The following is a 24,731-nucleotide window of genomic DNA, read 5'->3' as shown; positions in this document are numbered from 1 at the left end:
TGTACAAGGGTCATATTCTGCATGGAGGTCTGCCACCAGTGGCGTGCCTCGGGGATCTGTTCTGGGAGCCCTACTCTTTGTGATTTTTATAAATGATCTGGATGAGGAGTGGAGGAATGGGTTAGTAAATTTGCTGATGACACAAAGGTTGGGGGAGCTGTGGATAGTGTGGAGGGCTGTCAGAGGTTACAGCGGGACATTGATAGGATGCAAAACTGGGCTGAGAAGTGACAGGTGGAGTTCAACCAAATAAGTGTGAGGTCAAATATGATGGCAAAATATAGTATTAATGGTAAGACTCTTGGCAGTGAGGAGGATCAAAGGGATCTTGAGGTCCAAGTCCATGAGACACTCAAAGCTGCCTGGAGTGGTGGAGGATGAGAGGTGACCTGATAAAGATGTAAAAGATGATGAGAGGCATTGATCGTGTGGATAGTCAGAGGCTTTTTCCCAGGGTTGAAATGGCTAACACGAGAGGGCAGAGTTTTAAGGTGCTTGGAAGTCGGTACAGAGGAGATGTCAGGGTTATGTTTTTTTATGCAGTGGTGAGTGTATAGAATGGGCTGCCATCGATGGTGGTGGAGGCGGATATGATAGGGTCTTTTAAGAGACTCCTAGACAGGTACATAGAGCTTAGAAAAATAGAGGGCTATGGGTAACCCTAGGTACTTTCTAAAGTAAGTACATGTTTGGCACAGCAGTGTGGGCCAAAGGGCCTGCATTGTGCTGTAGGTTTTCTGTTTCTATTGCCAGGCTGCTTCTCAGGGCACAAATGGTTAATATGAGGGGGCATAATTTTAAGGTGATTGATAGTAGAGGGGACGTTATCGGAGTTTTTTTGACACAGAGCATGATGGGCGCATGGAATGCCCTGCCAGGGGTGGTAGCAGAGGCAAATACATTATGGGCTTTAAAGAAACTCTCCGATAGGCATCTGGGTGTTAGGAAAATGGAGGGAGGGTTGTGCACGGATATCCATAGTAAAAATAAGGTGATGGGTGCCAGGGGGCTTGAAATTATTGAAAAGATCCAGAGCGCGTGAAGTGTCATGGATGTAAGTAGGATAGGACTGAACTAGGAAGGATAAAGCAAAGTCAAGGTATGCCGATATGAGTTCAGTGGGGCAGGAACAAGCTGAAACAATGGGTCTATCTGGACAAGTGGGTTTGTGGACTTTGGGTAGGAGGGGGTAGAAACAGGAGGTGCAGGTTTAGGGAACTATGAGGTTGATGGCGATGGATGGGAGATCCCCAGAGTCAATAAGGTTGGTGATGGTGTGGGAAACAATGGCCTGTGGTCCTTAGTGGGGTCCTGTTCAAAGGGTAAGAGAGGAGCTATCTGAGAGTTGATGCTGAGCCTCGGCAAGGGAGAGGTCAGTACACCACACCACTACAGTACCCACCTTATCTGAGGGTTTGATGGTGAGGTTAGGATTAGTGCAGAGGGAGTGGAGAGCTGAGTGCTCGGAAGGAGTGAGGTTGGAATAGGTGAGAGGAGTGTTAAAGTCTAGATGGTTAATGTCCCATCTGTGGTTGGCAATGAAAAGGTCCAGAGCAGGGTGTCCAGGAAGAGGAGGGTTGAAGACGGGAGAAGGGGTCATAGATGTGGGGTGGGGAGTCCTTGCCAAAGAGAAACACTGGGAAACGGAGGCGGCGGAAGGAGACATTGTAGGCACGAAACTGACCTGACTGCGGTGTGGACACGGGGACAAAGGTGAGGCCCTTACTGAGGACAGAACATGCTGCCTAGGAGAGGGGAAGGTCGGAGGGAATGGTAAAATCCCAGCACAGATGACAGCTGGGATTGGAGGGGGGAAGGTGGTTGGTAGTGTCAGAGTTGAGGGGAGGGTTGGGAAGAAGGTGGAGTCTCCGAGCGCCCAAGGGCTGTCGGTGGGATGTGAGAGAGATGGGATTGCCGAGTGGCAGTGGGGGAAGCAGAGACGGGGGTTTCAGCAGCAGCACATGAAGACCCGGCCTGGAAGTCAAGGCCGGAGTTGGAGTTGGAAGTTGCACAACTGGCACTTTGGAGATGTCCGAGGTCGTTGGAATCTGCATTGATGGCGGGGGAGTCCGGGTTTTGAATTTGCTCTGGGTTGTTACAGCCGTCGAGATCAGCAACAGGTATCGCAATGTGGAGGCATCCAGGTTCTGTGGTCTGTAGACAGGCGATCTTTGCAGGACGTGAGAAAGTCAAAGAACCGACGATTGAAAGCCTGGAGCCGGCGGAGGATAAAGTAGTGTACAGATTATCAGTGCCAGTTTAGAAGATAAATTATTCCCCCAACAAATGTAGCCTGCACATCGTATTTTGTATTGGTGGAAACCATTTGGGCTTGCTCGATTCTCTAAATATATGCATTACATATTTTATTTCTTACCAATTTCCTACAAAATGTTGTAACACAGTCACATAAATGTATATCGATATTAGCATGTTACAATTCTCATAAAATAAATACTCAATTATGGAAACCGAAATGGGAAAACATTCAGATCCCAAAAGGCAGCAGTGTGACACTGAAGTATGGTCTGGAAGCAAGAAAATTCATTCTTGCATTCTCTTACAAATTGAAATTCCCAGGCACAGGCATAGTTACAAAACAACTAATCCCTACTGTGTCAGTTTTAAATATTATTGATGAGGCACAGCAAACACTTGCATTCAACTTCCTTTATAGTTAGTTAGCAAAGGTCCAAAACACTGCAAATACTGGAAAATCTGAAATGAAGATTGATGCTAGAAATCTCAGGCCAGGCAGCATCTATGGAAAATAACCGGAACTTCAATCAAAATTAGCGTTTTGAACATTAATACAGATTTTCTCTCCATAGATACTGGATAATTGCTAAGTATTTGCAGCTTTTCTGCATTTTTTTGTTGCAAAATACAAAAGAAGTGGCAACCGTTAAGACGCAAAGCAACAACCATCCCTCTGCTTCCATGGATGTTGCCAGACCTGCTGAGTTCCTCCTGTGATTTTTTTTATTGTTAGCAACAGTTCCAATTTGGAATTTGGGAGAAAGGAGGAAGGGGAGAAAATTTTAAATGAGAAAATAATATCTTAGGAAAATTCAAGAGATGAGGGGTGTAAATAGGGTAAATACAAGCAGGCTTTTTCCAATGAGATTGAGTGAGACTAGAACTAGAGGTCATGGGTTAAGGGTGAAATGATTAAGGGGAACATGAGGAGGAACATCTTCATTCAGAAGGTGGTGAAAGCGTAGAACATGCTGCCAGCGCAAGAGGTGGCTGTGGCTTTGATTTCAACATTTAAGAGAAGCGTGGATCGGTACTTGTATGGGAAGGGTATGAAAGGCCATTGTCTGGGTGCAGGTGGATGGAAATAGCTTCAGAATCAGAATCAGGTTTATTATTACCAGCAAGTGACTTGTGCATCGAAGACAGAATAGTGGTTGAAGGGATTTATTTGAGCTGGGGACTGAGTTCCACAGGGATCTGTGCTGGGATCTCTGCTGTCTGTGATGTATTTAAATGAACTGGATGAAAATATAGATGGTGGGTTAGTAAATTTGTAGATGATACCAAGATTGGTGGAGTTGTGGATAGTGCAGAAGACTGGCAAATAATACAGCACGACACAGACCATTGGCTGAGAAATGGCAGATGGAATTTAAGACAGATAAATGTAAGGAGTTGCACTGCGTTAGGGCAAATGCAAGGACACAGTACACAGTTAAGGGCGAGATCCTTAACGATGTTGCTGAGCAGAGATATCTTGGGATCCAAGTTCATTGCTCCTTGAAAGTGGCTACACAGGTCGATAAGGTGGTTAAGAAGGCTTGTGGAATGCTTACTTTCAAAATTAGTCAAGGCACTGAGTTCAAAAGTCCGGTGGTTATGTTGCAACTTTATAAAGCTCTGGTTCGGCCACACATGGAGTATTGTGTGTAGTTCTGATTATCCACTATAAGAAGAATGTTGAGGCTTCGGAGAGGGTGTAGAGCGGCTTACCGGGATGTTGTCTGGTTTAGAGGGCATGTGCTATCATAAGAGGCTGGATAAACTTGAGTTGTTTTCTCTTGAGCGCCAGAGACTGAGGGGAGATCTGATAGAGGTTTACAAGATTATGAGAGGCATAGGTAGAATGGACAGAGAGTATCTGTTTCCCAGGGTTACATTGAAGGTGAGAGGGGGTAGGTTCAAGGGAGTTGTGAGGGGTAAGTTTTTTTACTCAGAGTTGTGGGTGCATGGTATGGTGGTAGAGGCAAATACATTAGAGGCTTTTAAGAGGCGTTTGGATAGGCACATGGATGTGAGGAAGATGGAGATATATGGACATGAGGTAGGAGGGATTAGTATATCAGTGCTTCTGATTTGCTTTTTAGCTAGTTTGGCACAACATTGTGGGCTGAATTTCCTGTTACTGTGCTGTACTGTTCTGTGTTCAAAGAACACCAAAGCAACTCTCCCCTTCTGCATCAAGTCCAGCACTGCTAGACTGGGTAACAGATTCTTCCCTCTGGCTGTGAAACTTACGAATACCCTGGAACCAGCGTGCTCTCTTCACTAAGACAGCGATCTGTTTTCTCTACTGTTTACCTGTGTTGTGTTGCACTTCACTACATTCATTTTGAACTATATTTTATTAACTTATTTATGGTATAATATTTTGGTTTATGTGCTGTGTATGATTTATGTATTATGGGTGCACTGTGGACTGGAGGAACGTTGTTTTGTCTGGTTGTATATATCCACAGTCAGATGGCAATAAACTAACTTGAACCTGAATTACTGGAACTGTCCAGCAGATTCTGCTTTTATACTTTATAATTGCAGGCTGCCTGAAAGTTTGAAAATCAATTAAATACTTCAGGGTAAAAAAATGTAGCTTCTATTGTAATGCAGGAAACAGAGCAAATTTCTGCATAATAGATGACCAAGTAAAGTATTTTATGGCTAAAAAGTACTTGGTGAAATGTAAATACTAACGAGAAGTAGGAGGAGAATTTCAATTTCCATCCAGATGGTGACATGGATCTCAAGTGAACAGTCCCATATTGGGAGTGTCAATTCAATTAAAGTGGTCAAGTCTATGAAGTTGTACACGAAAACAGAGCCTTGTGATTTCACTGTACTCTGCACTCAAAATACAAATCATTGCCTTTTGAACCAAAGAGAAATAAACCTTAAACAAAAATTTGACAAAAGAATTTCATATCAATTGAATCCAAATAAAGAGCTAACAAGGTATCTGGAATTTTCCAGCCTCATGTCTAGTGCCCAAATAAGTACCCCATACATTGCAGCAATAAGGAATTAACTGCAGGAACTCATCTTCACAACCTTGATTAGTAGCTTCGAGTGTCAGCATTGTGCCACAGTGTTTCCAAGAAAGTCAAATAAATTTCATCATTTGGCCCATAATGGACATGGTTCTTTCGCTTTGTCCCAAGTCATTCTGTGCTTTCGATGGAACTGTTCTCTATAGTCCGACACTCAGACGTTGTAGTCGGGGGCCTTTCCCTGTGGCTGTCTCATCCATGTCTGCAGAGTTGAAAATGCAGCCACTGCCACATGAAATAGAATCTGCCAAATATTACGATGTTCATGCAGGTAGAGGTTACAGAGACAAACAACACCAAACATCAGGAATGATTTCAAATTCCTCTGTCCACTGTAGCATGCTAACAAGTAACACTGAAAGAAAACAAAGTTAAAATATAGTTTAGAATTTCAGATAATGTAAGCAATGGGTGAAGCACATCTCTACAGCCTTTCATCAGTAATAAACTGTGCTTCTTCACTTCAAGGGAAGAGGTGATCAGCCTAAAAACTAACCACTCTAAATGAGCTGAAGTGAGAAAAACAAGTTACAAGGGGAGAATGAAGCCGGAAATGTTCATGCTGGGGAAAAGAGCTATCAGGTACCTTCATTCAATCTTTTCAAGATTCAAGTGCAATTGCATATTATTAAACTTACTGACATAACCACCAATTAATTAACTGGTGGCAGTGATTGAGGCCAGAAGAAGGAAGACAATAGTACACACTCTAGAGACATTATTAATAAAGAGTTTGTTTACAATTCAATGGGTGAGCTGCTTACAATGGCTTTTTAGGTGAGATTTTTCATATGGTCCATGGACGCAAGTTGTGTCCTTCAGAGTCTTAGAGAAATAGGCCTTTCGGCTTAAATCATTCATGCCAGCTAAGATGTCTATCTGATCTACAAGACCAATAGACACAGGAGCAGAATTAGGCCATTTGGCCCATTGACAGTGCTCTGCCATTCGATCATGGCTGATTTTTCCCTCTCAAGCCCATTCTCCAGTCTTCTTCCCAACACAACTGATGCCATTACGAATCAAGAACCTATCAACTTCCGCTGCCTGCATTTGGCCTACATCTCCATCTAAACCTCTTCTATCCACATATCTGTTAAATGTATTTTAAACAACCCACCTCTACAGCTTCTTCTGGCAACTTGTACCTTAAGTAAGCTTCCGGTTTAAGATGGCACTTCTCTAGTTGTGCGACAGCTTACTGGTAAGTTCAGAAGGCAAGAAATACGACTAAAAACATCATTAATAACACTTTTTACGAGGTAAATGGTGGTAGACTATCACTGCAAACAATGAAGAGGTGAGCGGAGGTGAAGCTGACTCGTGGGATGATGAGTCCTGCTGGTGTATTGCAAAGTCAGGGCACAACATGTTTGAGGTAGTTTCGGAGACTGAAATGGATTTGGGATGATCTACTTGAAGAGGAGTCGAGGCAGAGCAGTTTTGGTGCCCATCTACCTAAGCCAGGTGCGAGGTTGGATCACTCTAAGCGATGAGCTGATTTGGAGAAATCAGGAACAGCTTTGGACTGGGCGGTGAAGTCTAGGCACTGCACGTTTATAGACAATTTATACACCAACCCAGAGAGACTGGAGGCAGGGTGCTGGGACCAGAGGTGGGGGTCGAGCCGATTTTGCTCGCTCTGCCATGATGTTCCCTCCTCTCCCCATGGTGCTGAGGCTTTGAGTCTGCTCCCACTGCTACACACTTCACATCTGCGAGCTTCATGGCAGCTTATGATGAACTTGAGACAGAGGCTTTGGGCCACTCCACCTGCTCTAGGAATTCGGGTCTATAGACTTGATTTTGTTTCAGAATGCTGTTGCTTGGTTCTGTTGTTTGCATGATTTGTGTTCTTTTCCTCTTTCTTAGGACACATAGGTTGTTGGTCTGTTTTTTTAAATTGGGTTATTTTGGGTTTCTTACTTTGTGACTGCCTGTAAACATACAGATCTCAAGGCTGTACAATTTATACATGTACTTTTAATCTTTGAATATACTCATCATCGTCTGCATGACAAAGTTTCCCCACAGGTTTTTTAAAATCTTTCTATCTCACCTTAAATCTAGGTCCTTTAGTTTTAAACTCCATCTATCTTAACTACACCCATCTTAACTACATCCCTAAGGTTAGATCTCCACCTCCTACACTCCAAGAAAAGGTCCCAATCTATCTGGTCTCTTATTATAACTCAAGACCTCACCACAAAACCTTAACTACAGATTGCTGCACACGACCACAAATCTCAGGCATTTCTGATGCAATCCGAGGGCAGCACATATCTTTGTACAAGAGTGATGAATGCTCATGAACTGACAACATTAAAAACTGGGAGCGGTTGACACAGAGTTAATTGAGGATATGGAGGTTGGCATTTGGCAGAAAGGTGAGTTTAAGAAAAGATTTTATTGAATGTAAAGCAGCCTCGAATTATCAAGTGACTTACGTCATCTATCAAACAGACCCTGTCCGTGCTGATCATGTTGACTAATCTAAAGTAATTCTATATGCCTGCAGATGGTCTCTATCCCTTTATTCCTTGCCTGCTCATGTCTATCAAGATTGTTATCTTATCTACTTCCACCACCTGCTCAAGCACCATGTTCCAGGCACCTACCAATCTCTCTATAAAAGAACTTGCCTCACAAATTCATAGAGTCATAGAAAAGTACAGCACAGAAACAGGCCCTTCAGCCCATCTAGTCCATGCTGAAACCATTTAAGCAGCCTACTCCCATCGACCTGCACTGCAACTATAGCCCTCTATATAAAAACTAACAATGTACCTATCCAAACTTCTCCTAAACATTGAAATCAAGCTTGCATGGACCACTTGTGCTGAAGGCTGCTTTGACACTCTCACGACCTTCTGAGTGAAGAAGTTTCCCCTCATGTTCCCCTTAAACTTTTCACCTTTCACTCTTAAGCCGTGACCTCTGGTTGTGGTCCCACCCAACCTCAGTAGAAACAGCCTGCTTGCATTTACCCTATCTATACCCCTCATAATTTAATATGCCTCTATTATATCTCCTCTGAATCTTCTATGTTCTAAAGAATACAGTCCTAACCTATTCGATCTTTCCTCTCAGGTCCTCCAGATCTGGTAACATCCTTGTAAAATTTCTCTGTACTCTTTCAACCTTGTTTACATCTTTCCTACAGGTAGGTGACCAAAACTGCATACAATACTCCAAATTAAGCCTCACCAACGTCTGACATAACACCCCATCTTCTGTACCCAATACATTGATTTTGAAGGCTAATGTGCCAGAAGCTTTCTTTATGACCCTATCTACTTGTGATACCACTTTCAATGAATTATGTATGTTCACTGTGTAAGACCTACTACCATGGTTGGTCATAAAGTGCAAAACCTCACACTTGTCTGCATTAAATTCCATCTGCTATTTTTCAGCCCATTTTTCCAGCTGATGCAGACCCCTGATAGTCTTCCTCGCTGTCCACTACGCCCACAATCTTGGTGTCGTCCTCATATAGATAATAAACAACAAAGGATCAGCACCGATCCCTGTGGCACACCACTAGTTACAGGTTTCCAGTCAGAGAGTCTACCCTCTGGCTTCTCCCACAAAGCCAATGTCTAATCCAATTTACAACCTCATCCTGAATGATAAGCAAATGATAAGATTACTTGACCTGCCTTCCATGTGGGACCTTGACAAATGTCTTACTAAAGTCCATATAGACAACATCCACTGCCTTCCCTTCATCCACTTTCCTGGTAACTTCCTTGAAAAACTCTATAAGATTAGTTAGACATGACCTACCATGCACGAAACCATGCTGACTATCCTTAATCAGTCCATGTCTATCCAAGTACTTATATATCTGGTCCCTTAGAATAGCTTCCAATAACTTTCCCACAATTGATGTCAGACTCATGGGCCTACAATTCCTGCTTTCTGCTTAGAGTCTTTTCTAAACAGCGGAACAACATTGGCTATCCTCCAATCATCTGGTACTTCTCCTGTTGCAAAGGATGTTTTAAATATCTCTGTTGGGCCCCGGCAATTTCTGCATTTCTCTCCCGTGGGGTCCGAGGGAACACCTTGCTAGGCCCTGGAGATTTATTCACCCTGATTTGCCTCAGGATAGCAATCACCTCTGCCTCTGTAATCTGTACAGGATCCATAAAATTGACGCCACTTTGCCTCACTTCTATAGACTCTGTATCTGTCTCCCGAGTAAATATAGATGTAAAGAATTCATTTAAGATCTCCCCCATCTGTTTTGGCTCTGCACAGGGACTACCATTCTGGTTTTCCAGATGACTAATTTTGTCCCTTCCCATCCTTTTGCTCTTAACATACCTGCAGAATCCCTTAGGATCCTCCTTTACCTTGTCTGCTAGAACAACTTCATGCCTTATTTTAAAAGACTTCCTGATTTCTTTCTTAAGTGTTCTCTTGCATTTCTTGTACTCCATAAGCACCTCATTTGTTCCTATTTGCCTATAAACTGGGCTTGAAAACCAAGCTTCCCTACACTTGTAAACTTTACCTTTCATTCTAACACGCACATACATGCTTTGTACTCTCAAAATTTCATTTTTGAAGGCCTCCCATTTACCAAGTATATCTTTACCTGAAAACAGCCTGTCCCAATCCATTTCTGCCAGATCATTTCTGATACCATCAAAATTGGACTTCCTCCAATTTAGAATCTCAACTAGTGGTCCAGACCTATCTCTATGTACATTTACTTTGAAACTAATGGCATTGTGGTCACTGGATGCAAAGTGTTCCCCTACACAAACTTGTCACCTGCCCTGGCTCATTCCCTAATAGCAGGTCTACTATCGCACGCTCTCTCGTTAGGACTTCTACGTACTGATGAAGGAAACTTTCCTGAAGATATTTGACAAACTCTATCCCATCTAGTTCTTTTACAGTATGGGATTCCCAGTTAATATGTGGAAAGTTAAAATTAACTACTATAACAACCTTATATTTCTTGCAACAGTCTGCAATCTCTTTACAAATTTGTTCCTCTAAATCCCTTGGACATCTTAAGCACATCCTGTATAAACGCTTTTAGTGATAGCTTCGTCAAAATACAACCTATGCGCTCTCTCGCTCCTCACAACTTAGTAGCATAGAATACAAGCAGCCAAAACTAGTAATTATTCACCCCAGGCATTAGAGGTACATATAAGCAGACACAAGAGGATATACTGCAAGTTTGAGGATTTTTAATTTTCAAAAAACATGGGATAGACTAGGTTATTTTCAACAGAATGGCCAAATGCAGTTTTAGCGAGACAAATCACAACATCAATAATCGTGCTGCTGATAATTATGCTTTGAGTTTATTTTGAGTCTGAGCACAAGTCATCATCAATGTACACCAATGGGCCAGACATCATTCATCAGCAAAACTAAAGGCTTTTAGCAAGTTGCATCTGCTATACAACAACACTGTCCTCTAGCAAGAAAGGTTCATGGTAAGATTGTGGATCCATACCTTGGGGAAACAACTCTCAGTGAAGGTAAACAATGGAGCTGGAGTGGACCATTCAGCTCTTTAAGCCTGTAAGGCTTCTCATTAAGACAATGTCAGATCTTCAATCTCAATACTATTTTCGTACCATATCCCTTATCCTAGATTTCTCTTTCCAAATAGATTACAGGCCCTTCAGCCCACGACATTTTAACCTACCCATCTCTCCTACACAGCTCTCTATTTCCCTATCAATCATGTGCCAATGTAATGAATTCTTAAATGCTCCTAATACATCTGCTTTTACACCCATCCCTGGCTGGGCATTCCAAGCACCCACCACTTGCTGCATAAAGAACTTACTTCTGATATCTCCCCTATATTTTCCACCAATCACCTTAAAATTATGCCCACTTGTATCAGTCATTTCTACCCAGGGAAAAAGAAATCCATAAATTCACCATCCTTTGAGTAGGGAGATGAAATTACCTGACTCCAGATTCCCTTGCTTTAAACTCCTTAGCTAGGGGAAACCATCCTACCTATATAGAACATACATAGAACATAGAATAGTACAGCACAGTACAGGCCCTTCGGCCCACAATGTTGTGCCGACCCTTAAACCCTGCCTCCCATATAACCCCCACCTTAAATTCCACAATATACCTGTCTAGTAGTCTCTTAAATTTCACTAGTGTATCTGCCTCCACCACTGACTCAGGCAGTGCATTCCACGCACCAACCACTCTCTGAGTAAAAAACTTTCCTCTGATATCCCCCTTGAACTTCCCACCCTTTACCTTAAAGCCATGTCCTCTTGTCTTGAGCAGTGGTGTCCTGGGGAAGAGGCGCTGGCTGTCCACTCTATCTATTCCTCTTAATATCTTGTATACTTCTATCATGTCTCCTCTCATCCTCCTTCTCTCCAGAGAGTAAAGCCCTAGCTCCCTTAATCTCTGATTATAATGCATACTCTCTAAACCAGGCAGCATCCCGGTAAATCTCCTCTGTACCCGTTCCAATGCTTCCACATCCTTCCTATAGTGAGGCGACCAGAACTGGACACAGTACTCCAAGTGTGGCCTAACCAGAGTTTTATAGAGTTGCATCATTACCTCGCGACGTCTTAAACTCTATCCCTCAGCTTATGAAAGCTAACACTCCATAAGCTTTCCTAACTACCCTATCCACCTGTGAGGCAACTTTCAGGGATCTGTGGACATGTACCCCCAGATCCTTCTGCTCCTCCACACTACCAAGTATCCTGCCATTTACTTTGTACTCTGCCTTGGAGTTTGTCCTTCCAAAGTGTACCACCTCACACTTCTCCAGGTTGAACTCCATCTGCCACTTCTGCATCCTATCAATGTTGCTCTGCAATCTTCGACAATCCTCTACACTATCCACAACACCACCAACCCTTGTATCGTCTGCAAACTTGCCAACCCACCCTTCTAACCCCACATCCAGGTTGTTAATAAAAATCATGAAAAGTAGAGGTCCCAGAACCAATCTTGTGGGACACCACTAGTCACAATCCTCCAATCCCAATGTACTCCCTCCACCATGACCCTCTGCCTTCTGTAGGCAAGCCAATTCTGAATCCACCTGGCCAAACTTCCCTGGATCCCATGCCTTCTGACTTTCTGAATAAGCCGACCATGTGGAACCTTGTCAAATGCCTTACTAAAATCCATGTGGATCACATCCACTGCACTACTCTCATCTATATGCCTGGTCACCTCCTCAAAGAACTCTATCAGGCTTGTTAGACATGATCTGCCCTTCACAAAGCCATGCTGACTGCCCCTGATCAGACCATGATTCTCTAAATGCCTATAGATCCTATCTCTAAGAATCTTTTCCAACAGCTTTCCCACCACAGACGTAAGGCTTACTGGTCTATAATTATCCCGACTATCCCTACTACCTTTTTTGAACAAGGGGACAACATTTGCCTCCCTCCACTCCTCCGGTACCATTCCCGTGGACAACGAGGACATAAAGATCCTAGCCAGCGGTTCAGCAATCGCTTCTCTCACCTCGTGAAGCAGCCTGGGGAATATTCCATCAGGCCCCGGGGACTTATCTGTCCTAATGTATTTTAACAACTCCAACACCTCCTCTCCCTTAATATCAACATGCTCCAGAACTTCAACCTCACTCATATTGTCTTCACTGCCATCAAGTTCCCTCTCATTGGTGAATACCGAACAGAAGTATTCACTGAGGACCTCGCTCACTTCCACAGCCTCCAGGCACATCTTTCCACCTTTATCTCTAATCGGTCCTACCTTCACTTCTGTCATCCTTTTTTTCTTCACATAATTGAAGAATGCCTTGGGGTTTTCCTCTACCCTACTCGCCAAGGCCTTCTCATGTCCCCTTCTTGCTCTTCTCAGCCCCTTAAGCTCCTTTCTTGCTTCCCTATATTCCTCAATAGATCCATCTGATCCTTGCTTCCTATACCTCATGTATGCTTCCTTCTTCCACCTGACTAGATTTTCCACCTCACTTGTCACCCATGGTTCCTCCACCCTACCATTCTTTATCTTCCTCACCGGGACAAGTTTATCCCTAACATCCTGCAAGAGATCTCTAAACATCGACCACATGTCCATTGTACACTTCCCTGCAAAAACATCATCTCAATTCACACCCGCAAGTTCTAGCCTTATAGCCTAATAATTTGCCCTTCCCCAATTAAAAATTTTCCTGTCCTCTCTGATTCTATCCTTTTCCATGATAATACTAAAGGCCAGGGAGCAGTGGTCACTGTCCCCCAGATGCTCACCCACTGAGAGATCTGTGACCTGACCCGGTTCATTACCTAGTACTAGATCTAGTATGGCATTCCTCCTAGTCGACCTGTCTACATACTGTGACAGGAATCCGTCCTGGACACACTTAACAAACTCTGCCCCATCTAAACCCTTGGAACTAATCAGGTGCCAATCAATATTAGGGAAGTTAGAGTCACCCATGATAACAACCCTGTTATTTTTGCACCTTCCCAAAATCTGCCTCCCAATCTGCTCCTCTGTATCTCTGCTGCTACCAGGGGGCCTATAGAATACCCCCAATAGAGTAACTGCTCCCTTCCTGTTCCTGACTTCCACCCATATTGACTCAAAAGAGGAGCCTGCTACATTACTCACCCTTTCTGTAGCTGTAATAGTATCCTTGACCAGTAATGCCACCCCTCCTCCCCTTTTTCCACCCTCTCTATCCCTTTCAAAGCACTGAAATCCAGGAATATTGAGAATCCATTCCTGCCCTGGTGCCAGCCAAGTCTCTGTAATGACCACGACATCATAATTCCATGTATGTACCCAAGCTCTCATTATGAATATAAAAAGAAATTGAATGTTATTTATGCAGAGGGTAGGAAGAAGAAAGAAGCTGCCAAAGAAAGTATTGAGAAGGCACCATGTACTTGGACAGGAGTAGAGAGATACAAACCTACTGTGGGCACACGGGATCAATGTAGATGGACATCACAGTCAGCTCAGATGATATGGGCTAAAGTGCAAAATACAGATGTAATTTGAAACAATATACTTGTATACTTAAGGAGGTGGAGTTGTTTAATCTTATAGCCACAGGGAGAAAGGATCTCCTGTGACGTTCAGTGGTGAAACTCGGTGGAATCAGTCTGTTACTAAAGGTGCTCCTCTGCTTGCCCAGTATGCCATGGAAGGAGTGAGAGGGGTTCTCCATAATGTTCCATAGCTTCTGCAGCATCCTCTAAACAACTGGGGTCCCAGCACTGAGCCTTGCGGTACCCCACTAGTCACCGCCTGCCATTCTGAAAAGGTCCCGTTTATTCCCACTCTTTGCTTCCTGTCTGCTAACCAACTCTCCACCCACACCAATACCTTACCCCCAATACCATGTGCTTTAAGTTTGCACACTAATCTCCTGTGTGGGACCTTGTCAAAAGCCTTCTGAAAATCCAAATATACCACATCCACTGGTTCTCCTCTATCCACTCTACTAGTTACATCCTCAAAAAATTCTATGAGATTCGTCAGACATGATTTTCCTTTCACAAATCCATGCTGACTTTGTCCGATCATTTCACCGCTTTCCAAATGTGCTGTTATCACATCCTTGATAACTGACTCTAGCAGTTTCCCCACCACCGACGTTAGGCTAACCGGTCTATAATTCCCCGTTTTCTCTCTCCCTCCTTTTTTAAAAAGTGGAGTTACATTAGCCACCCTCCAATCCTCAGGAACTAGTCCAGAATCTAACGAGTTTTGAAAAATTATCACTAATGCATCCACTATTTCTTGGGCTACTTCCTTAAGCACCCTGGGATGCAGGCCATCTGGCCCTGGGGATTTATCTGCCTTCAATCCCTTCAATTTACCTAACACCACTTCCCTACTAACATGTATTTCGCTCAGTTCCTCCATCTCACTGGACCCTCTGTCCCCTACTATTTCTGGAAGATTATTTATGTCCTCCTTAGTGAAGACAGAAACAAAGTAATTATTCAATTGGTCTGCCATGTCCTTGCTCCCCATAATCAATTCACCTGTTTCTGTCTGCAGGGGAACTACATTTGTCTTTACCAGTCTTTTCCTTTTTACATATCTATAAAAGCTTTTACAGTCCGTTTTTATGTTCCCTGCCAGTTTTCTCTCATAATCTTTTTTCCCCTTCCTAATTAAGCCCTTTGTCCTCCTCTGCTGAACTCTGAATTTCTCCCAGTCCTCAGGTGAGCCACTTTCTCTGGCTAATTTGTATGCTTCTTCTTTGGAATTGATACTATCCCTAATTTCTCTTGTCAGCCACGGGTGCACTACCTTCCTTGATTTATTCTTTTGCCAAACTGGGATGAACAATTGTTGTAGTTCATCCATGCAACCTTTAAATGCTTGCCATTGCATATCCACTGTCAATCCTTTAAGTGTCATTTGCCAGTCTATCTTAGCTAATTCACGTCTCATACCTTCAAAGTTACCCCTCTTTAAGTTCAGAACCTTTGTTTCTGAATTAACTATGTCACTCTCCATCTTAATGAAGAATTCCACCATATTATGGTCACTCTTACCCAAGGGGCCTCTCACAACAAGATTGCTAATTAACCCTTCCTCATTGCTCAAAACCCAGTCCAGAATAGCCTGCTCTCTAGTTGGTTCCTCGACATGTTGGTTCAAAAAACCATCCCGCATACATTCCAAGAAATCCTCTTCCTCAGCACCTTTACCAATTTGGTTCACCCAATCTACATGTAGATTGAAGTCACCCATTATAACTGCTGTTCCTTTATTGCACATATTTCTAATTTCCTATTTAATATCCTCTCCGACCTGACTACTACTGTTAGGTGGCCTGTGCACAACTCCCACCAGCGTCTTCTGCCCCTTAGTGTTACGCAGCTCTACCCATATCGATTCCACATCTTCCCGGCTTATGTCCTTCCTTTCTATTGCGTTAATCTCTTCTTTAACCAGCAACGCCACCCCACCTCCCCTTCCTTCATGTCTATCCCTCCTGAATATTGAATACCCCTGAACGTTGAGCTCCCATCCCTGGTCACCCTGGAGCCATGTCTCTGTGACCCCAGTTGTTTACATTATATATTAATGACTTGGATGAGGGAATTAAATGCAGCATCTCCAAGTTTGCGGATGACACGAAGCTGGGTGGCAGTGTTAGCTGTGAGGAGGATGCTAAGAGGATGCAGGGTGACTTGGATAGGTTGGGTGAGTGGGCAAATTCATGGCAGATGCAATTTAATGTGGATAAATGTGAAGTTATCCACTTTGGTGGCAAAAATAGGAAAACAGATTATTATCTGAATGGTGGCCGATTAGGAAAAGGGGAGGTGCAACGTGACCTGGGTGTCATTATACACCAGTCATTGAAAGTGGGCATGCAGGTACAGCAGGCGGTGAAAAAGGCGAATGGTATGCTGGCATTTATAGCGAGAGGATTCGAGTACAGGAGCAGGGAGGTACTACTGCAGTTGTACAAGGCCTTGGTGAGACCACACCTGGAGTATTGTGTGCAGTTTTGGTCCCCTAATCTGAGGAAAGACATCCTTGCCATAGAGGGAGTACAAAGAAGGTTCACCAGATTGATTCCTGGGATGGCAGGACTTTCATATGAAGAAAGACTGGATGAACTGGGCTTGTACTCGTTGGAATTTAGAAGATTGAGGGGGGATCTGATTGAAACGTTTAAGATCCTAAAGGGATTGGACAGGCTAGATGCAGGAAGATTGTTCCCGATGTTGGGGAAGTCCAGAACGAGGGGTCACAGTTTGAGGATAGAGGGGAAGCCTTTTAGGACCGAGATTAGGAAAAACTTCTTCACACAGAGAGTGGTGAATCTGTGGAATTCTCTGCCACAGGAAACAGTTGAGGCCAGTTCATTGGCTATATTTAAGAGGGAGTTAGATATGGCCCTTGCGGCTACAGGGGTCAGGGGGTATGGAGGGAAGGCTGGGGCGGGGTTCTGAGTTGGATGATCAGCCATGATCATAATAAATGGCGGTGCAGGCTCGAAGGGCCGAATGGCCTACTCCTGCACCTATTTTCTATGTTTCTATGTTTCTATCCTCCTCTCAGATAGGGAATCCAGTTCCACCACCAGAACAGAACCAGTCTTCCTGATGAGCTTATTGATCTTCTTGGCATCAGCTGCTCTCACCCTGCTGCCTCAGCATAGAATGAAGTGCTGGCCACCACTGAGTTGTAAAACATCTGCAGCATAGTACTGCAGATGTTGAATGACTGGAGCCTCCACAGCAAGTACAATCAGCTCTGTCCCTTCTTGTACAGAGCATCTATTTTTTGTCCAGTTCAGTTTATTGTCCAGGTGAGTTCCCAGGTATTTGTAGTCTCGGACAACTTACACATCTGTTTCTTCGATGAAGAATGGGAATGCAGGGTATTTTCACCTTCCTGAAGTCCACCACCAACTCCTTTGTCTTAGTGATGTGGAGGTGCTGATGATTCAACCCACACCACTCAACAAAGTTGTCCACCACTCTTCTATACTCAGCATCTTGACCCCAGAGTGAGATTATAAACTTCATAGACTGGGGGGGGGGGGGGGGTTAGTGGGAATAAGCTACTGCTACCTATTAAGTGCTTCAAATGGCATGTGTCTCAAGTGGCCTCTGACAACCAAGTCCACCTGCTAGTCTTCAAGTGTGGCTTAGGTACTAAGCCCAGTGGAACCGTATCTACTGACAGAAGGGGCAAAAGTGGGCTACTGATGCCTTAAAACAAGTCACTTTGGGCAGATGGGGCACGTCAATCATATTGACAGCTTATTTAGAAGAAGGAAAACTATTATCTCAAACCTCCGCTGCCCTGCGGCTATACCCACTCATGGGGAAGGTTTCAGCAATAAACGCCAAGAAAAAATCTGGAGCTGGAGTCCTGAAGGCAGTCGTACGTTGAGTACAATGCTGACTGGCAATTGCTGTGACGCCAAACTGTATTGGTCTTTGCCGTTCCTTTGGATTCATCAGCTACATGGAAAGGGGGAGCCTGCTGCACGGGCAATAGTTTGCTCTCCATATCATACTGCCCTGGCTTATGTGTAACGTAGCCAGCTGTGGCGCAACATCCATGGTTGACCCTGACCAAGAGAGGGCCTCTCTAAAATCATGTGGCAGCAAATCAATGCATTAAACGCCTTGTTAATGAGTGGTCAGAGGAGAATGGCCAGACTGGTTCAGGTTGACAAGAAGACTGCAGCAACTCAAATTACCATGCGTTACAACAGAAGAGCATCTCTGAATGCACAACATGTCTAATGTTGAAGTGGATGAGCAATATCAGCAGAAGACAACACCAGGTTCCACTCCTGTACCTAATAAAGTGGCCACTGAGTGTCTGTTCTAAGGAACTCCAGCTAGATATGCACTATCTAACTGCAGTTATTTCACACTTCTGTTTTGCATTATTCACATCGGGTACCTCAAGACATTGCAGAGATACCTCCAATGTTGTCTCTGCAATGTCCTCCAAATCCAGTGGAAGGAAGAGAGGGCAGCATCTGCATGCTGTCATACCAACACCCCCAGGATTGAGACCCCAAGTAAACAAAGATGGCTCTCACCCTCTTGCCCCATTATAGAATAAAATGCTGGCCACCACTGAGTCGCAGAACATCTGCAGCATAGTACACAGCATTGTTCATGAGCTAGACACCTAACTCCTCTAGCAGGGTTGACACGCCATTCCCAGTTTGTCACGACATGAAATAGCCAGACAGGCAGAGGAAAAGTTCTAAGGATGTCCTCAAAATTTCTATGAAAAATGCAGTATCTAAACAAACTCAGAGGAAATCCTTGCCAGGACCATTAAAAGAAAATGTTAAAATACTTTAAAAGAGCATTGGGAATAGTGTTGAGAACTTAAGCACATACTGTAGATGTTCAGTATAAAAGGTGGAACATTCCATGAATATAAGACATAGGAAGAGAATTAGGCCATTCGCTCATCAAGTCTGCTCGGCACTCCATCATGGCGGATTTGTTACTCCTCTCAATCTCATTCTCCTGCCTTCTCCCTGTAACCTTTGACACCCTTACTAATCACAAGCCTATCAACCTCTGTTTTATTGTAGTGGATCAGCAGTGGAAAGAGTGAGCAATTTCAAGTTCCTGAGTGTCAACATCTCTGATGATCCATCCTGGGCCCAGCACATCAATGCAGTTACAAAGAAGGCACAACATTGGCTATATTTCATTAGGAGTTTGAGGAGATTTGGTATGTCACTAAAGACACTTGCAAATTTCTACAGATGTACCATGGAGAGCATTCTAACTGGCTACATCGCTGTCTGGTACTGGTGGGGGAGAGGGCACTGCACAGGATTGAAATAAGCGGCAGAAAGTTATGAACTCAGTCAGCTCCATCATGGACACTAGCCTCCCCACATTTTCAAGGAGCAATGCCTCAAAAAGGCAGCATCTATCATTAAGGACCCCCATCACCCAGGACATACCCTTTTCTCATAGCTACCTTCAGGAAGGAGGTACAGGAGCCTGAAGGCAGAACTCAACGATTCAGGAATAGCTTCTTTGCCTCTGCCATCCAATTTCTGAATGGACATTGAACACTACCTCACTACTTTCTTTCATCCTTATTTAATTTTCCTTTTTAAATATAAATATTTGTAATTTACAGGTTTTTATTATTATGTATTGCAAACCCAACGAGCTGCACTGCCCAGGAACCCACCAATTTAACCAATTGCCCAATCACAGGATAGTCTGCAATGACCAATTAACTTCCTTACTGGCACAACTTTGGACTGGGAGGAAATTGGAGCAGCTGGAGGAAACCCATGTGCTCATTGGAGGACATACAAACTTCTTACAGAGGGTGTCTGAATTGAAATCCAATCTCTGGAATGCCCCGAGCTGCAATAGTGGCATGCTAATTGCTATGTTAATGTGGCACCCAAATAAATAACTCATACACAACACATAGTAATATTACCACAAATAAATTGACAAATATTAAGCTAAGTTCCAGAAAGTTTGGTCTCCTTATATTCTGAGGGGATCATCAGGTTCTCTATTCCACTTAGCAGGGATATATATCAGGAATGCTGTGTACACAGGCCTCGTAGCATTGTCAAGGATCCCTCCTATCCATCCAACTATCTCTTTGACACCCCCCCCCCCCCCCATCATTAGGCAGGAGGTACTGAAGCATTAGGACAAGGATTGTTAGGATGGGAAACAGCTACCTCCCCCAAGCTGTGAGACTACTGAACTTCTTGCCACCACCCAGGTCTCATCACATATGAAGTGCCAGTAGGATTATCATTTTTACTTTTTAACTTATGTCGGTAATGTATCTTATGCTAAACGTCAATCTTCTTGCACTTATTTTATTAATTGTTAATTTATTTGTTGTAATATTACCTATGTGTCATGTGTGAGTTTTATGTATTGTGTTCCACATTTTGGTCTGGAGGAATGGTGTTTCATAGAAACATAGAAAACCTACAGCACAATACAGGTCCTTTGGTCCACAATGCTGTGCTCCTCATGGCCCCTTCTGGCTCTCCTAATTTCATTCTTAAACTCCTTCCTGCTAGCCTTATAATCTTCCAGATCTCTATCATCACCTAGTTTTTCAAACCTTTCGTAAGCTTTTCTTTTCTTCTTTCCTAGATTTTTTTAACAGCCGTTGTACACCACGGTTCCTGTACCCTACCATCCTTTCCCTGTCTCATTGGAACATGCCTATACAGAATGTCACGCAAATATCCCCGAACATTTACCACATTTCGGCTGTACATTTCCCTGAGAATATCTGTTCCCAATTTATGCCTCCAAGTTGCTGTCTGATAGCTTTATATTTCCCCTTACTCCAATTAAACACTTTCCTAACTTGTCTGTTCCTATCCCTCTCCAATGCTATGGTATAGAATTGTGATCACTATCTCCAAAATGCTCTCACACTGAGAGACCTGACACCTGACCAGGTTCATTTCCCAGTACCAGATCAACTATAGCCTCTCCTCTTGTAGGTTTATCTACATATTGTGTCAGGAAACCTTCCTGAACACACCTAACAAACTCCACCCCGTCTAAACCCCTTGCGCTAGGGAGATACCAATCAGTATTTGGGAAATTAGAACTTCCCACCACAACAACCTTGTTATTATTATACCTTTCCAGAATCCGTTCCCTATCTGCTCCTTGATGTCCCTGTTACTATTGGGTGGTCTATAAAAAACACCCAGTAGAGTTATTGACCCCTTCCTGTTTCTAACTTCCACCCACAGAGACTCAGTAAACAATCTCTCCATGACTTCCTCCTTTTCTGCAGCCGTGACACTATCTCTGATCAACAGTGCCACGCCCCACCACTTTTGCCTCCTTCTTTACCCTTTTTGAAATATCTAAAGCCTGGCACTCTAAGTAACCCATTCCTGCCCCTGAGCCATCCAAGTCTCTGTAATGGCCTTAACATCATAGCTCCAAGTACTAATCCACTTTGTTCATGATGCTGCTTGCATTAAAATAGACACATCTCAAACCATCGGTCTGAGCGCATCCCTTCTCTATCACCTGCCTATCCTCCCTCTCACACTGTCTCCAAACTTCCTCTATTTGTGAGCCAACCGCCCCTGCCTCCATCTCTTCATTTCAGTTCCCATCCCCCAGCAATTCTAGTTTAAGCTCTCCCCAACAGCCTTAGCAAACCTCCCTGCCAGGATGTTGGTCCCCCTCAGATTCAAGCGCAACCCGTCCATTTTGTACAGGTCACTCCTGCCCCAAAAGAGGTCCCAATGATCCAGAAATCTGAATCCCTGTCCCCTACTCCAATCCCTCAGCCACGCATTTATCCTCCACCTCACTCTATTCCTATACTCACTGTCATGTGGCACAGGCAGTAATCCCGAGATTACTACCTTTGAGGTTCTGCTTCTCAACTTCCTTCCTAACTCCCTGTAGTCCGTTTTCAGGACCTCCTCCCTTTTCCTACCTATGTCGTTGGTACCAATATGTATTATGACCTCTGGTTGTTCACTTTCCCACTTCAGGATATCACGGACATGATCTGAAATATCCCGGACTCTGGCACTTGGGAGGCAAACTACCATCCGTGTTTCTTTCCTGCATCCACAGAATTGCCTGTCTGACTCCCTAACGATAGAGTCCCCTATTACTGCTGTCTTCTTCCTTTCCCTACCCTTCTGTGCCAGAGGCGCAGCCACTGTTGCTTCCCCCAGGTAGGCCATCCCTCCCAACAGTAGTCAAACAGGAGTACTTATTGTTCAAGGAGGCAGCCACAGGAATACTCCCTAGTATTTGGCTCTTGCCCTTCCCTCTCCTGTTACCCACTTATCTGTCTCCCGAGGCTCCAGTGTGACTACTTGCCTGTAGCTCCTATCTATCACCTCCTCACTCTCCCTGACCAGATGAAGGTCATTGAGCAACATCCCCAGTTCCCTAACCCGGTCCCTAAGGAGCTGCAGCTCAATACACCTGGCACAGATGTGTCCATCCGGGAGGCTGGGAGTCTCCCAGGCTTCCCGCATCTGACACCCAGTACAGAACACTGGCTTCACAGACTTAATACCTGTTTCTATCCCTCACCGGTAACTTGCCTCGCCTCGACTGTTATTGCCGAAGCCCGAATGAGCCAAAGTCCTACCACTCTGCCTCAGATCACTCCGTCGATGACTGTTCCGCTAGGCAGTGTCTCCCTTTTATGCCTGAACCTTCCCTGCTATCTAACTCACGATTGGTGCTCCAGTTATAGCCGCTGTGATAGGCCACATACAATGGACAAATGCTCTCAAAGCTCCCTTTTAAAATAACCACCCCCGACCTGCGAGAAATCCCACTTGGTAAAGCTCTGTTGATAGGCCATGTACATGGAGGTGTACAAGTACATGGCTGAATGACATTGAACTTGAACTTGGTTGGCATAGACACAATGGGCTGACAACAGGAATTCTGCAGATGCTGGAAATTCAAGCAACACACATCAAAGTTGCTGGTGAACGCAGCAGGCCAGGCAGCATCTCTAGGAAGAGGTACAGTCGACGTTTCAGGCCGAGACCCTTCGTCAGGACTAACTGAAGGAAGAGTGAGTAAGGGATTTGAAAGTGGGAGGGGGAGGGGGAGATCCAAAATGATAGGAGAAGACAGGAGGGGGAGGGATGGAGCCAAGAGCTGGACAGGTGATAGGCAAAAGAGATACGAGAGGATCATAGGACAGGAGGTCCGGGAAGAAAGACGGGGGGGGGGGGGGACCCAGAGGATGGGCAAGGGGTCTGTCCCTCTGAATATACCCCTTGCCCATCTTCTGGGTCCCCCCCCCCGTCTTTCTTCCCGGACCTCCTGTCCCATGATCCTCTCATATCCCTTTTGCCTATCACCTGTCCAGCTCTTGGCTCCATCCCTCCCCCTCCTGTCTTCTCCTATCATTTTGGATCTCCCCCTCCCCCTCCAACTTTCAAATCCCTTACTCACTCTTCTTTCAGTTAGTCCTGACGAAGGGTCTCGGCCTGAAATGTCGACTGCACCTCTTCCTAGAGATGCTGCCTGGCCTGCTGCGTTCACCAGCAACTTTTACACAATGGGCTGAATGGCTTTCTGCTGTGAAGTCAGTTTGATCATGTGAATGGTCAATGAAAGACAAAAATCTGTGTAAACTAGCTGTAAGCTTACTCGCCACTGCAAAGGAAATGCATGGGTTTGTAAGGACTCTGGGAGATAGTACGAAAATGAAGAGCATTTTGTAAATGTTAATTCCAGCAGCAAAGAATGCAGTACAATTTAGCTGGCAAGAGTAAGATTCATAAAGTTTAGCAGAGAATTATTTGTTATTGATGTGCCAAGAAACTCCCTCAACCCATAAAAGTAAAAGAGATTACAATCAGTGATGTAATAGCATCATGAACTATACTTGCAAGGAAGACAAATCTTTGACTCTTTTAATTTCATACTTCCAGACAGGGCTTTTCCATTATAGCTTCTAACTATTCAGGTTTATCACCCAGTTCTTCCTGTCAAGCTTTTCAACCACTGCTTGAGGTTAGAAAACTAAAGTAAATCTGTTATTCCACTAAACTTGTGTGGATTTGTTCCCACTTTCCAGATACGTCTTTCAGACAAAAATCCCAATTTACCATGTACTATAATTCTTCTCTCAGCATTTGGAAATCGTCCATACATTCCAGCATACTGCTGTAAACTGTATATTCTACGATACAGGAGCAGAATTAAGTCATTTAGCCATCTGCTCCGTCATTTCATCAGAATCAGGTTTAATGTCTCCCACGTATGGTGTGAAATCATGGCTGATTTGAGTCACAGTTCAAGTAAATTTATTATCATAGTAGATGTCATCATATACAATCCTGAGTTTTGTTTTCTTGTGGGCATACTCAGTAAATCCAAGAAACATAATAGAATCAGTGAAAGACTGCACCCAACAGGACGAACAATCAATGTGCAAAAG

The 24,731-nt window shown here is 44.0% G+C and overlaps 1 protein-coding gene across 2 annotated transcripts in view; it reads right to left on the bottom strand.

The window, feature by feature from the left end:
- Positions 1–2,343: 2,343 nt before the first annotated feature.
- The window catches only part of sec22a (SEC22 homolog A, vesicle trafficking protein), a 140,368-nt gene continuing 117,980 nt past the window's right edge, over positions 2,344–24,731 (bottom strand). For both annotated transcript variants that reach the window (XM_072260945.1, XM_072260946.1), the window contains one exon: positions 2,344–5,658. In XM_072260945.1, the coding sequence (XP_072117046.1) occupies positions 5,458–5,658 (201 nt within the window). In that variant the 3' untranslated portion in view covers positions 2,344–5,457. The remainder of the gene's footprint in view (positions 5,659–24,731) is intronic.

Source organism: Mobula birostris, chromosome 6 (assembly GCF_030028105.1).
Source record: "Mobula birostris isolate sMobBir1 chromosome 6, sMobBir1.hap1, whole genome shotgun sequence".
Lineage (NCBI taxonomy): Eukaryota > Metazoa > Chordata > Chondrichthyes > Myliobatiformes > Myliobatidae > Mobula > Mobula birostris.
The sequence above is the reverse complement of the archived record's forward strand: the minus strand, read 5'-3'. Positions and strand labels throughout refer to the sequence as shown.